Source organism: Mytilinidion resinicola, assembly GCF_010093595.1.
Source record: "Mytilinidion resinicola strain CBS 304.34 unplaced genomic scaffold BDZ99scaffold_28, whole genome shotgun sequence".
Classification (NCBI taxonomy): Eukaryota; Fungi; Ascomycota; class Dothideomycetes; order Mytilinidiales; family Mytilinidiaceae; genus Mytilinidion; species Mytilinidion resinicola.
In genome coordinates this window covers 22,208-36,747 of record NW_022985464.1, presented here as the reverse complement: position 1 = coordinate 36,747, position 14,540 = coordinate 22,208, and the positions used below count along the sequence as shown (strand labels likewise).

At 50.7% G+C, this 14,540-nt stretch overlaps 6 protein-coding genes across 6 annotated transcripts; 2 read left to right on the top strand and 4 right to left on the bottom strand.

Annotated features, from left to right (window-relative positions):
• Window positions 1-997: 997 nt before the first annotated feature.
• BDZ99DRAFT_547564 (uncharacterized protein) lies at window positions 998-2,892 on the top strand (the record flags this gene model as incomplete). Its single annotated transcript, XM_033726898.1, has 4 exons — window positions 998-1,687; window positions 1,740-1,907; window positions 1,967-2,059; window positions 2,113-2,892. 4 exons carry the CDS (start codon window positions 998-1,000, stop codon window positions 2,890-2,892), a joined length of 1,731 nt encoding a protein of 576 aa, XP_033570015.1.
• Window positions 2,893-5,502: 2,610 nt separating this feature from the next.
• On the bottom strand, window positions 5,503-5,983 carry BDZ99DRAFT_547554 (uncharacterized protein; the record flags this gene model as incomplete). Its single annotated transcript, XM_033726897.1, has 2 exons — window positions 5,663-5,983; window positions 5,503-5,603 (listed from the first exon to the last, which is right to left on the bottom strand). Exons 1-2 carry the CDS (start codon window positions 5,940-5,942, stop codon window positions 5,503-5,505), a joined length of 381 nt encoding a protein of 126 aa, XP_033570014.1. The 5' UTR covers window positions 5,943-5,983.
• A 529-nt stretch (window positions 5,984-6,512) lies between these two features.
• On the bottom strand, window positions 6,513-7,322 carry BDZ99DRAFT_400490 (uncharacterized protein; the record flags this gene model as incomplete). The annotated part of the gene is made up of 2 exons (XM_033716174.1): window positions 6,513-6,871; window positions 6,926-7,322. 2 exons carry the CDS (start codon window positions 7,320-7,322, stop codon window positions 6,513-6,515), a joined length of 756 nt encoding a protein of 251 aa, XP_033570013.1.
• Window positions 7,323-7,812: 490 nt separating this feature from the next.
• On the bottom strand, window positions 7,813-9,098 carry BDZ99DRAFT_526795 (aflatoxin B1-aldehyde reductase; the record flags this gene model as incomplete). The annotated part of the gene is made up of 6 exons (XM_033726176.1): window positions 7,813-8,005; window positions 8,061-8,364; window positions 8,413-8,707; window positions 8,763-8,939; window positions 8,994-9,010; window positions 9,062-9,098. 6 exons carry the CDS (start codon window positions 9,096-9,098, stop codon window positions 7,813-7,815), a joined length of 1,023 nt encoding a protein of 340 aa, XP_033570012.1.
• A 549-nt stretch (window positions 9,099-9,647) lies between these two features.
• Window positions 9,648-11,983, top strand: BDZ99DRAFT_173443 (DUF1446-domain-containing protein). Its single transcript, XM_033712991.1, has 3 exons — window positions 9,648-10,471; window positions 10,523-10,884; window positions 10,935-11,983. Exons 1-3 carry the CDS (start codon window positions 9,849-9,851, stop codon window positions 11,840-11,842), a joined length of 1,893 nt encoding a protein of 630 aa, XP_033570011.1. The 5' UTR covers window positions 9,648-9,848; the 3' UTR covers window positions 11,843-11,983.
• BDZ99DRAFT_503440 (Metallo-dependent hydrolase) lies at window positions 11,854-14,080 on the bottom strand. Its single transcript, XM_033723967.1, has 3 exons — window positions 13,867-14,080; window positions 12,942-13,814; window positions 11,854-12,845 (listed from the first exon to the last, which is right to left on the bottom strand). Exons 1-3 carry the CDS (start codon window positions 14,003-14,005, stop codon window positions 12,124-12,126), a joined length of 1,734 nt encoding a protein of 577 aa, XP_033570010.1. The 5' UTR covers window positions 14,006-14,080; the 3' UTR covers window positions 11,854-12,123.
• Window positions 14,081-14,540: the final 460 nt, after the last annotated feature.

Below are 14,540 nucleotides of genomic sequence, written 5' to 3'. Positions count from 1 at the left end.
AGGATCAGGATGTAATGCTTTGTGGCCACGCCGCACTTGGAGAGAGCATTTGGAATTAGTGAGAAACGTAAGCGAGCGAATCGGAGGCCCCGGAGCACTCCTCCGGACCAATCAGAAGATCAGACGTAAGAAGGGTGTATACGGAGTAGAAAAGGGGTGTACACCGAGTAAATATAGGGTGTACATTTAGCAGCGCCCTTCTTTAAACAGAATGCGCTACGTACTATATCATAGACATTTTTCGTTTGTGTTGTGGATTGCTGCTAGTCTTCATTATTATAGAAGCCTATTTCTGCAGCATTATACAGTCATGGCGTTGCTCATCATTTGAAAGTGACTTCACCATCACCCTTGCTAAACGAGGCCCTTACGCCATAAAGATTTTCTGGTGCAATATTTCGATGCCAACATGGGTATTTGTTGGTGTATATTTTTCATACTACGATGGTTTTCTGTCGAGCACTTGAATCTTCCTTTCATCAAGCTTCCTGATATATATGTGATATACAAAAGGTTCCACAGCGCGTGCTGCACCGGAAAACATCGGCATGGGGTGCATTTACGAACGCGGCGCGCGCTACACGTGCAGCATGTGATCACAATAATTCGAATCTTTCGAGGATAAATAGAGGCAGAGAACGCGCATCAACTTTCTTTCTCCCACTGTTTAGCAAACCCGACACCGCCCACCACCGCTGAACCACTCATAATTACATACCCCTTCAGAGAGCCTCGAGCTCTCTACAATCTCGCTCGCTCGCTCGCAGGTAATTCACCAGTCTCTCAGCGTGTTCCAAAGCAACACCGTGGCGTATATCCACCACTATTCCTGCTCCCTCAAGCCAGCTCCCACATTCCAAACCGCAACACCTCCACACCAGTCCTACTCTTCCATCGCCACCATTCTCTGCCCACTACACACAACTCTTTAACCTGACAGCATCACAAAGCTTGTCATTAACACCAGTGAAGCAAACTTTCGTATTACGTATCGAACATGACTTCCAAGCGGAAGGCAGGAAACATCGAAAACGAGCTCTCTATCGAGCAGCTCCGAGATCGGCCCCTAAAAAGGACCAGAATCGCCCGGGGCGAGGGGCCAGCAGCATCTCGAGCTCTTCACGACCTGCCGCTCAACGTCTTTGGCGGACCGCATGGGGCTCAGCACAGCCCCGTTTACACCAACAAATACCTAGATGCGTGCATAGCTTCCACAACTTCCAACGGTCAGCCCGTCACTAAAGCGGCGGAAGTATCTAGGAATACTTCGAAGTCTAGGAAGTCAAAGGAGAAGGATGGCCAGCTGCCAGATATCACTCAAGGTCAGCTTGGCCAAGGAACTCATCAAATTCCCGTCGCACAAGGTGTTGGCTCCAATCCACTTCCACCACCGAATAGCAAGGCTGCCCAAGACGGCTTTCCAGCTTTTGAGCGCCACTTCCGAGACAGCGAGACTGCGCATCAATGGCGGAACTCACGAACGAGGGCACCGTTTATTCACCCAAACAACGATCCGACTATCCCAATAGTCAAGGCCGACCTGCTCCTCTGGGTCGAGATGTTGTACAAAATGATCATCAACCGAGACGATGTCCGGGATCACGTCAATAGCGACAAATACAAGGCGTATGCTCGTCTTGCTCAAACAACATCTGAGAACATTGAGGCCGCCTGCCACAATTTAATGGTGAGATACTCTCCAAGGAAGACAATCAAAACGTTAGCTGACCTTCAGACAGCTGGAAGTACTCAACCTTTGCGACAAGGGTTTTCAGCTCGCAGATCCGAAACTCGACTTGGCGAAGCCAGGGAGCTGGTCTACGATGAGTTCAGACGCGGTTGAAAACATGGGAGACCAGGATCTCCAGTGCTTCATGCGCATGGTTAAGATTTGCTTTGCTCTTAAGGTATGTAAAGTCATTCTACTCACACGTGTCTTGGTGCCTTTCGTTAATACTCTTTCTAGCATGAGAAAACCATTTGCGCTGAAGTGATGAGCGGATGTTTCGGGGATCGGTGGGTCAGACAATTCGTGAACGCCCCCATCGAATGGCGCCGTGTAAGTGGGCCACTTTAACATATCCAGTATACAATGGCTAATCATCTGTATAGCGCAAAGGCAATAACCGACGGAACAACGATAGCAAACCACAGCGAGCAGTGAGAAAAGCTGAGGAAAACCTGAAGCGTGCTGCCAAGAAAGCAGAAAAGCACGCAGCGGCTGAGTTGGAACAAGAAGTCAGCAACGACGATCCAGGGAATACGAGTGCGACGAAGATAGGCAACACGAAGGCGGAGAAGCAGGCCGAGCCATCGATGACTGCGGTGTTTCAAGAAGCATACGGCCTCGGAATCACCATTCCAGACCTCTACCTTGGACTTCTGGTGGAGGTAGATGCAACCCAAGAGCCAGATGCTTCCCAGCAGCTGCCAGTGACTGCTCTCCCTTCGGATATTAGCCTTTCTGATCCAGTGGCTCAGCAGAGTCCACCAACACAACAGCTGCCAGCGGCTCATCTCCCACCTATTGGCTACCTCGCCGCTCCAGAGAATCGGCAGCAGATGACCCGTAGATATGGGCGGGGACAATCAACTATAAATGCTCTGCGAGAGGCTCCAGAAGCTCCGTACCCAACAGACCTTCGAGAAACTTCGAACAAGAGAGCGAGGAAGCCGAAGGTTCAAGTAGAACAGGGAGCGTCTCGTTCAAGCGGACGTCTTGATGTTCCAGTTGCCCCCTCTTCCCATGACCTTTCTGGTGAGACTGCTACGGGCCAGTTCCAGTCGGCTGGTTTCTCCTCTATCCAGCCTCAAGTCCCCACCATGGGCCCCCAGTTTCGGCAGCAGATTGGATCCGAAGGCCCATTCCAGTCTGCCGACTTCTTTGATTGATTCCCAGTTCCCACTCCCGGCCACGACCTTCAGCAGCAGCTTGAGCGGCTCAATCAGATCCAATCCGCTGGTGCTTTCCCGAGCCAACTCCAAGCTCCCATTCTGAGCAATATTATACCTTCTGAGGGTCACCAGCCATCCGTTAGTCAGCCATGTGTCGAACTGGAACATATCTTTGGAGTAAATGGGCAGGATCAGCAGATGCACAACGCCTTCGAGAGTCAGCCCTGGAGCTCTCCTTATGTCGACGAGTTTGCTTTTGGGGCAAACCCCTTCGCCGACAACGACACTATAGACCCGAGCTGGCTGACATATCCGGCAAACATGAAGTTATAAGGAAGCACGACGAAGGATCCGTATTCAACGTGTCATATCTCCGATTGCACTTTTCTGGTTTCTCTCTTGGCGGTACGTTACGATATCTCACGTGACATGACTATGGTCTTTCGGTGTTACGGCAATGCTTTCTAATAGAGGTATACCCAAAGATTAAATAAAAAGCGTTTCAGGTATGGAAATTCCTTTTGATGGCTCGGAAATTTGGGATTTCGGTTCTTCTTTCTTTTGCTTTCAAGTTCTACATAGCTGCTAGAGGTATTCCCGGACGCCGACATACCCATGTGTAGACATGATCTTGTGGTAAGATTAGCTACTTCGAGAATAGCTCCTGCGATCAACTAGATTTACCATGGTTGAGGTGCTCTTCTATCGTGACAACACGGGATCCAGCACATATCTCGCAGTGAAATTAATACGACCAGAAACTCCGTTAACGCAGATTGACTTGCGAGAAGTTTGCCTTGCGACTGAATCAACTTGGAAGATAATTTTCATAGATGGCTTCTAAGGGGAGGAAGACTGGAAAGGACGGAGATGAGATCTCGGTTGAGCACTACCAGAGCCTGCCTGGCTCGAAGTCTCGAAAGACGCAAGGGTGAGATGTCGGCATCGTCCCGAGCTCTGCATGAGGTATCCTCCAACGTCTACACCGCACGGCGTGGTACTCAACAAGCTATCTATTATGGCAAAAAGCTCTTAGAGAACATGGACCTGGAAATTTGCCCCACAGTTGTCGGATGTTCATAAGAATAGGTTCACAGTATGGCAATATGGCTGAGTTGGAGCGTATTGCCAAAACGGTGATCTCAATGACTCATAATAAACGCCCATATAGCATATAATCCGCAGAGTTCCAGCTTTTCAACAAGCCTCCCAAACTCCTCCCCCATAGATTAGCCGCATTGTTGGTATCCGAAGAGAAAGGGGAGCTATAAAGCTACATATTGACGTTCGCTGGCCAACTAGGTAATGTTTGAGTATGCTGAGAAGGGCTGTTTTCGTCAATCCGCAGTCCGAGCATCTCTCTCTCATTCGCGAAGAGGATGCTATCCGTGTTCCCCGTAAAGCCACCTTCAATCGGAGTGTTGGGTTGCTCTTGATGAACCAGATTGAACACACCTTCTGACGAAATTATGCTTGCCCGCTGCTTATTGGACTGTGCGAGCTGTACACTTAGGCGCCGCATGGGAGCGATGGGCCGCGCTGTGGACAGACGTTGAGAGCTTGTAGGACCATTGCCCGCCTTGTGTTTAGATGGAACCCCGCGTATCGAAGACTGTGGTTGAGGTGCCGGTTGCGGTTCGACTAAAGAAGCAAACAGGTCCCATCCAGCATCAGTTGCCATTTGGACCAATTTTGCCAGGAGTTTACGCGCCGCGTCATAAGTGCCAGTGTTAGCATTTAGAAAGTTGGTGAGATATCGAAGGTGGAGCTGGAGCTGGTGACGATCATTGCGAGGCTCTTTCGAGCTGAGTATTGAGATGAAGATAGTGGCTGCGGCGGCCGCGTGTTGCACTTATTCAAAGTCAGCAGGCTCAATATGAAAGCGATTGTAGGAGTCGATGTAAAATGTGCGAGAAAGCGTTTACCTGCAGTAGCGAAGATCGTCTTCACGGAATAGCGCTCCTCATGTGATTTCAAGATTTCCGTCAGGCGAATGGCATTCTTGAGGCAGAGTTTCCGGGGAACATCGAAGAGCATTTTCACTTCTTCGCTGCCGAGGCTATCCTTATCTTCTCTGGATACATTACTGGGAGTCGATTTCTCGGAGAAGGCAAAAGCGCGATGGAGAAGAATTATGGTTGCGTGATATTGCTGACTGGGTAGGGAAGTTAGTCCAAATGCACCCGAACCTTATGGAGCAACTTACTAAAGGCTGTAGAAACTCGATGGCGCATTCTGCAGATTCTCTGGGGTCCATCTGAGAGTCTTGGGTAAGCTGTCGTACCAGTTGATCAGCTCTTTGTACATGTAAGTTATCACCAAGTAGCTGCTGTGATCCCTGCCGGAGGCCTCCAATTCAACGTGGTCAGTCATCTCCACGGATAGATTGATCAGCTCCAGTAATGCTGCATAGATCTCCGTGGCCAAGTCATTTGATACTGCCTCTAGGCCACGAGGTAGTTCTGATAACTTCGTTGGTTTCCTTAGGGAAAGCTTCGAGCTTTTGATTTTCGTCGGTCGTCCGGTGAAAAGGGCCCAGAACCTAGGTGTATCAGTTCTGTCTTGAGTTTGAAGGAGGAAACCTTACTCGTCGTATACGATACAAGCCTATACTACCATATGATGCATGTGCACCACTTCTTCTGAAAGCTTTGACTCTGAACGCTCCTGGTGAAGCCCGATATCGAAACATAGTCGAGACGCCAAGCCTGGGTATGTTAGGCCTTTACTGGAGCCAGCATTCTTTGAAATGATTGAGGAAACTGACCAGCATACATCCATCCACTATTATACCTTCCAACGCCAAATTTGAGGTCCCCAAGAAGCAGAAGGGCTTGGATTGCGGGAACATCGCATCGGCCTTCCGCCTCATATCTTGCAATCCACAAAGCTTTCTGATGAATGACGGACTCGGAAGCATCACCAATAAACTCCTGGATTCCAGGATCACTTTTGTCGGCATACCGTAGTCCGATAGCGAGGATGCAGACATGAAGAAAAGCTGAGTAGCGTCTCGCGTCACCCGTGCGCAGACCTCCATAGAACATCGACTTCTGAACAGACTACAATTCTGAGTTGTAGTGCACCCAGAAGTTGTTCATTAATGTGTCATGCACGTCTGGCGGCATGGAAACAATAAACTGTTGCAGCTCTTCGTCTTGGCTCGGGCTGTGCGCGTTATCGACTACTGATCCAAGACCCAAAGGACTCATCATGGTTTGATGTGTTCGCACGTGGTCACCATCGAAGGTCTTCGGTGAAGTTCCCTGGGTCTTTTGGATGGCTGGCTGATTCCGAATATTCAGGTCGTCCGGTGCTGCTAAGTTCTGGAGGAGACCTCTGATTTCACTGTCGCTCCGGCCAGTATCTGCAAACGCCGCGCCGGAAGATGATTGAAATGGGGTACCTCCTCCTGGTTCTGAAGTAGTGGCCCTATATGTGCTTGGGACCTCGTTGAAGCTGAAGTCGATGAAACCTAGCGGGTTGGTCTGATCTCGCAATTGCCCACCACCTATATTTGCTTGCCTTACAAACTCCTAGACCTCTTCACGAGACTTGCAGACTTCAAAGATGTATGTGATATCTTCTGCATTGCTCTAACAACTGTACGATCCTATCTACAATGGCGCCGACTCATCTCCTATCCCCCTGATCAAAGTGAACTTCGCCGCATCTACCTTGATCGCATTTCCCACAATCTTTTTCGTCAGCGCAGATACTGGTTCCAATGCCTTTGGTCTATCTCCAGGTAACCCGTCCGCCTCAAATTCGTGTATCGCGAGCCAGTTCGGGGTCACCTCTGTGTTCGTGGTGCCTTTATCCCCTACTTGGAAAATGAGCTCGAACCGCGTACTCCGAATCCAGCCGGGTTCGTTCGAGACCTTCTCGAGATGTTCTTCGCGGTACCACCTATCAAGCTCTTCTTCCATGCCTTCTGCAGGCTGGATAGCCGCCGAGTTGATGTTAACGCCGCGTCCTAGGGGTATCAGCACAATACTATGCCCAATTTCCCATTGAGAAGCAGACATACCAGGCCTCGTCTTCCCCTCCTTCTCAAACACCTGGATCTTCTTATAGTATCGCGTATCGAAGTTCACAAACTTGAGGATCGGCCCGCCTTCCGGCAGCATCTCGTGGCCCATAGGGACGGCCCTAAACTGGTCTGTCTGTAGAACTCCCATATCCGGGATGCTGTAGAGCGCAAGGTATGGCGCTGGTCTCTCGGGATTTGCGCATTGGTATCGCCATGCTGCTAGAACACCACCCTTCTTGGCTGCGATTATGTCGCGGATATGCACTTCTTCGTACCAGGTCTTGAAGAGCTCGGGAGAAAGCTTATCTGGGGCTGTGATCTTGGAGTTGACCCAGAGAATGCCGGGGCCTGAGAGGGGAGGACCGGAGTAGACAGTGCGAGTTGGGCTCGCCATTTGGAATTGCTAATAAAAGTAGATAGCAAGCTAGAACCCGGAGATCTGTATGTCCTAAGAAAGGCTTGGATTACGTGGGAGCGAAAGGACAGTACCTCGAGATCAGCAACGAATGAGAAACACTAGTAAGACGAGGCTTCTCTACAATTATGTGTTTTTGAGCGCCATATGCAAGTAGAAGTCGGTGTATACCGGAAAGAAATTGTGTTTATAAGGTCCGGCAATTCTACTCCGTCTGTCGCGTGTGAGCGCGTAACGACCGGCCACTACGGCACTGGGAAATGCCACTACTGTGTGGGGCAGAAGACCCCGCAGTGATGCTCCAATCTGCATTAGCTGATATGCAGGGACGAGTGAAAGTGGGTGCTTCGGCCGAGTTCAAACTGCTTCACTCATTTGGATGTTTACTCGGACTTAATGGGAATAGAATCGTGGACGAGTCATTTTCGGGTCTGCTGTGCAACATTGAGACTTTGTGACCACATACGAACTATCCAAAAAGCACTTTGGTCGTGTCGTAGGTGTATTCTAGGTCCAAGTGCCAATAATCCGGCGCTTGTGCTTTCGATATCTGCCATTCATCATTCAGAGCTTTCACCACCTCTTCAGGAAGCGGTCCTTTATCGAAAAGCGGCAAAGTGGACTTAAATTGCTCAAGACTGCTCGCTCCAGTAAGAATGCCACTGTTCACATAAGTTAGTTATGCGACTGCATGCGGTTCATTTGTATGTCACTTACTCATTTCCGCCTTTTGAACGCATTTTGAGAGCACTGTGATGTACGAGCCAGCGGATAGCAGTCTCTACCAACGTCAGGCCGTGCTTTTGGACTATTGGTTCAACCAAACTGAGTGCTTCGAGAGATGCATCTCGTAAGTACCGCGCGCGGTACGTCTTGTCGACGTGGGTAAGGTCTTTCGGAGCTTCAGTATTCTTTGCGTTGTATTTTCCGGTAAACAGACCCCCAGCAAGGCCGTTGTAGACCAAAATATCAATTCCGTATCGCCTCAGGGCGGGGACAAGTTCGGCCTCCATTCCTCTCGCTAGCTGAAGTCAGTATAGGCTAGGTGGGGTGGGATCATAGGACTTACTAAAAGCATTATACATGGCCTGGTAAACTGTTGGCCGCACCCAGCCATTTGCATGGCATGTAAGAACCACTTCCGCGACCTCGAATGAAGTGAAATTGCTGATGCCGAATTGGCGGAACTTTCCCTCTTTGTACATATCATTTACTTCCTGCAACGATTCGGCGAAAGGTGTACTACGATCGGCTGCATGAAGGTAGAAGGTGTCTATGCTGTCTGTCTGGAGTTCTCGAAGTGACGTCTCAACCGCTTCACGTAGGCTCTTAGGGCTATGCATTCCACCTTTGACTGGGTAAAGCTATTTACTTCTACGTCAGCACAGTTACAGAGCTTATAACACAAAGTTCTCTTACCTTTGTGGCAAGCTTCAGGTTACGCTTCTTCCAGCCAACCTGCGCAGTGAACCCTTCTTGTTCACCATGCTGATACATGCAAGCTGTATCCACCTCATCATACCCCATTGACTGAAAGTAGTCCAAGAAGCGTCCATATTCGTCGAGAGAAGTTGTCTTTGCACCCCACGCTTTATTCTACATCCAGATTGTTGGTCATCCCGCCGTATATCGTAACGTAGATGTTCTTACTGGGCCAAATGTCATCACTGGTCCAATTAGTGACGTTAAGGTATTCGAGAGAAGTATCTTTCACTTACGACCCAATACGACTCTGTTCTTCTGCAGTTCAGCCATTGCCACTTGTGACCCCGGTGAACTTGATATTGCTGATGATTTCGTGTCTCGCCTAGTCTGCGTACCGTTCGTTGACACGCGTTGCTGGAAGACATGACGGCACAGCGTGGTAGACTTCGCGGCTGGATGCAACGCGCAAATGCATTTCCTTTGGAGCCGGCTGGCGTCTGCGGATAGCCCGGGATGTTTGCAATGGTCTGGTGGATCTCCACATGGTCCACGTAGGAGACTCGAGACTCCGTCCCCAAAACTCGTCGGGTCGCGATTCCGCGAGGTCACAGCGTTCTCTCGGCTCAGTTTCTCCCCTTTCCAACCACTACCAGTACATGGATCCTGAGATACCCACATCCCGCACTCAAAAGCTGAAAACACCTTTCCAGAAACACTTTAACTCCCGAAAAGGCCCCTAAAAATTGGTCTCAGGACAGCTTGCCCCGCCAAGACGCTCCTGTGACGCCCCCTCAACCACGGTGCGGGGTAGGGTTATCCGCAGTAGTCGTCCCACTCTAGACTTTCCATTCGATAAACATTTTCCGTCCTCGTGTCGTTGCCTTACTATCCGATCTCAGGACGCGTTCCCCAGCGTAACAGACGCTTATTGCTCGGATGGCTACAGCAATAATGGCTGCTAGCCCTGCCGTCCAGATTCGTGCGTCAGTCGGGCTCTATATATCCAATACGTAGCTCCCACTGTGGTCAATACTCTCTCCCCTTTTTTTCCTTGCCTCAAAATCCTCTTCAACATCAAACATGTCGCCCTCAAGAGACACGAAGCGCGCGGTGCGCATCGCCGGATGCTCTGGCGGCTTCACTGATCGAGCTCTGGCTATTACGCGGATGGCTGGTGACCCAGATGTTGACGTTGTCATCGGAGACTGGCTGTCGGAGATGACCATGACTCTACATGGATCTGGCAAGCAGAAGAAGCTGGCAAAGGGCGAGTCCCAAAAACTACCCCTTGAGGAGCGCATGAAAGGTGCCATGTATGCGGACACCTTCCTACAATGCTTTGAACCGGCCATCCCGAACCTCGTCAAGAATGGAACCAAGCTAGCTGTCAATGCTGGCGCCAGCGACACCGAGCTTCTTGCAGAAGTCTGCGTTAAGATGTTGAACGACCAAAACGCCGGTCATTTGAAGGTATCGTGGATCGAGGGTGACGAGGTGACCCCCCAAGTGAACAAACTTATTGCAAAGGGCGAGAAGTTCGAGAGCTTGATGCACGGCAAGAAGCTTGAGGAGTGGGGAATGGAGCCCGTGTGCGCGCAAGCTTACCTCGGAGGTCTCTGCATTGCTGAAGCTTTCCGGGATGGTGCGGACATCGTCATCTGTGGTCGAGTTGCTGATGCTGCTCCTGTCATCGGTGCTGCTGCGTAGGTGCACTATTTTTGCATCACTCGAGTTTCAACTGACGCTCTCTCCAGATGGTGGCATGACTGGAAGGTGGATCAGTATGATGGGCTCGCAGCTAGTCTCATCGCCGGTCACTTGATCGAGTGTTCAGCCTACGTTACCGGTGGTTATTACTCCATGTTCAAGGACCTTATCAAGGCTAACAAGCACGTCAATATGGGATTTCCTATTGCGGAGATAGAGTCTCACGGAGACTTTAACCTCGCCAAGGAAAAGGACACTGGAGGGTGCATGACTGTGGCGTCGGCGACTTCGCAACTTCTCTACGAGATCCAGGGTCCTTTGTACTACAACTGCGACGTGGTAGCTGATATAACCAACATTAAGATGGAGCAAATAGGGGAGGACCATGTACGCGTGACGGGCATCAAGGGTTCGTCCAATCACCACTCCCGTGTCATTCCTTAATTAACATAATAACAGGTCTTCCTCCACCACCCACCACAAAGATCGGCATCACTGCCCCTGCCGGCTGGCAATGCGAATGGCACATGTTTATCTGCGGCCTCGACATTGAAGAAAAGTGTAAAATCACCGAAGGTCAAATCCGCTACGCTATGGGCGAGGAGAATATCAAGCGCTTCACCTGCCTCAACTTCCACCAGAATGGCTCTTCCGTCATCGACGGCCGCAACCAAGACGTCGCAACCGTCGACTTCCGCATCTTCGCCCAAAGCAACGACCCTGAGCTTCTCCGCCCCGATATCCCCAACGCCTTCAACCGATGGTGTCTTGAGGTCTTCCTCCAGAGCGCGCCTGGTCTCTCGCTCAGCAACGATCTACGCCAGATCGTGCCGAAGCCGTACTACGAATACTGGGTCGCCTTGATGCCGCAGTCAGAGATCAATCTGAATGTGCATAACTTGTTCGGCGAGAAAACGGTCAGGAACCTAGGTTTCCCCAAGGTCACCAAGGAGTACCCCCGCCAACAAACCTCCTATGAAACCTCGAACCCCGTATCCCTCGACTCCTTTGGCGAGACCGTCCGCGCACCCCTGGGCTACATCGTCGCTGGGCGCTCTGGCGACAAGGCCTCCGACTGCAACGTTGGCTTCTTCGTGCGACACGATGACGAGTGGGACTGGCTGCGAAGCTTCCTGACCATCGACCGGATCAAGGAGCTGCTTGGGCCGCAGGAGTACAAGGGCAAGCCGATTGATCGGTTTGAGCTGCCAAATATCAACGCGGTGCATTTCTTGCTGCATGATCATCTGGATAGGGGGTATAATGCTTGCTCGACCTATGATACGCTGGGGAAGAATGCGGGCGAGTATATGAGGGCGAAAACGATTGATATGCCGAAGAAATTTTTGGATAGGGGTCGGATTTAGGATGTTGTAATAATTATTTTCTATTTTGGGGCTTGACTCTTGTACTCGATAGGCGTTTCGTTGCGAAAACTTCGTCATTCAGTTCAAATTTCTGTCTTCTACAAGCAGCTCCTAGATCATATGAACGTCGTATGACCACCGCATCGAACGGTTCCTTTATTTTGCTCTAACAAATCCAACGCCGTCTATCCTTAATTCCAGTCTACAAGTGTTGAACAAGAGCTAAAGCGAACTTATCGTTCGAAGTTGAATCTCGATGAAGAGACCTTCATAACGCCACCTCACTCCTCAGGATCCAAATCCACATCAGGCCCATACTCCTCCACAACCCACGCACAAAACCGCTCCCACTTCCTCGTCCACTCCTTCAACCGTTTCGCCCTCTCCCCCTTCCCTAACATGCCATCCTTGATCTCAGCTTGCCACTCCTTATTACTCAGGTCTTCATAGCTTGCCCACCTCACACTGTTCTCCGCAAGACTTCCCAACCCCGCCAACCCCAGATTCTCCCACCCCTGCAGCGCCTGCCAGAAGTCATGGCTCATACCCATAGCCCCCTGTCCCAGGATCGTCGGATCATCATTACACAAAGCCACCGGGACACCCCTCGCCAACAGCGCCGGTAGCGGGTGGGACATGATACTGGCCGTCAATCTCAGCACCTCGTTGCTTACCGGACAGCTCTCGACCAGGATCTTCTTCTCTTTGACCATGTCGATGAGTAAGGGATGTTTGTAGAGGGAGAAGCCGTGACCGATGCGGCGTGTGCCGAGGGCGACGGCATCGAAGAGGTTTTCGTCAACGCTGTCGCCGTCGCCGAGGGTTTCGCCGGCGTGGAAAAAGAAGGGAATGCTCAGGCCTTCTTCGGCGCAGCGCTTTTGGAACCAGAAGAGGAGGGGGGAGAGGGAGGAGAGGGAGCGGCCGAGGTCTTCTTGGCCGACGAGGTCGTAGCCGCAGATTAGGTGAGGGAAGGTGGCTTTCATTTCGAGGCATTGTTTCATGCCTGGGAGGGGTTAGTGAGTGGTTGGTGGGAGCGAGAGAATTGGTAGTGGAATAGATGTGAAGGAAGCGAAGATGAAAGTACGGAAGTAATGTTTACCTTCGACGATGCCACGGTTGTCGAATTGCCGCACAGTCGTCCATATCATGCGTGCTCCCCAGAAGTCTTTCCCTTCTTCTGACGCCTTGAACTTCTCGATCTCATCATCCATGTGATCGAGGTAGTTGAAGTAATCGGGGTCCCATTCTTCGCTCTCCAGACTCCTGTATGGAGTATAAAAGGCCGATCGCATGTCGACATAGTAGACTCCGTCATCCACAAGCTGCTTGCACATCTTCCTGATAAACTTCCGGAATATTGGCTCATAGTAGATCAGGCTGCCGAGAATTGGGAAACAAGACAGGAACTTCCGCCAGATTTCGTTGGCTCCTTCGTGGTGCTTGAGACTCTCCTGTGCAGTGATGGTGCAGCGTGACTTGACGAAGTCTAGGAAGCCTTTACGCCCTGTTCCTGGAAAGCTGTCGGCAGCTGCAGCAATTGGAATCACTGCACCGGTGGTGTACGAGTCAATCCAGATCGAAGCACCTTCAGCGGTCGTAGTTTTTGCATATGTGAAAGAGAAAGGGGTCTTTAATCGTGCAGCTTCTGTGGACAGATGCCCCGAGCTTGTGATACAGACACCTTCGGTCGCGAAGGCTTCCTCCAACACCCAGTCCAGATCCATCATGGCTTCGAGATGACAATGAAGGAGAGTGCCCTTGGGCATCTTTCGAATTATCTTCCATAGCTTACTCCTTTCCATTCGGTTTTTGGCAAGGGAGAACATCATGCCTGGGAAAACATCTCCATCCTGGGATAAGCTGTCTTCGTACTCTCGAGTCCAAAGTGTTTGCTGTTCCTCGAATCTGATCTGGTCAACAATAGCACACGCTTCAGTGCTCATTGGAGATAGATTCTCGCGAAAGACGCGGTCTGGAAGCTGTCAGACTAGGACCTTGAACATAGTACTTGAATATTCACCAACCACTTCTTTGCTTCTTCTCCTGTGCTACGAGAGCATCGCGTCCCTCGAGGTACTTTTGAATGAATGGATCAGTCAGACTCGGGATGCCTTCCTCCTTCTCCCACGCTGCGTCATCGCTGGCTGAGGTCGACGGAGCCATCTGGTGAATTTATATTACAAAGCAGTACGGCAAAAGATGAAGGAAAGGTGTGAAGAGAGGGAAAAGACTACCAGGCAACTCTCTGGGCTTACTAGTTGACCTTCTATTATGGGTTGGTGTTTCTTACATGCTCTTGGCGAGGGGCAGGGTGGGTGTCTTTGGCGGGGCTTACCGGTTCTGGGCACGTGCCGGACCTCATCATCACGCCCGCTGGCAGTTCACTACTCGCAGCAAACCCTCTTCGAGCGCGCCATCTTTCCCTGTGACCCCCGCGTCCACGAGTGGCTGCATGCCACATCCCACACTATCCTACGACTCTCCCAGCTCTCTCAATTACGCCCTTGTTCTGTCTCTGCAAATAGACCTCCACCGTGTGCCGGACCACCTCGCTACCATACTTTCTGATCTTTTAATTCTTAACTTTACCTCGTCATCCTCTTACACTCATCTGAGTCCTCCACCTTCACCTGACCCCCAACATCCCTCCTCTGCTGCATGAGAGCATCTCTTATGGATCCCACCCTCATGCTCCCGT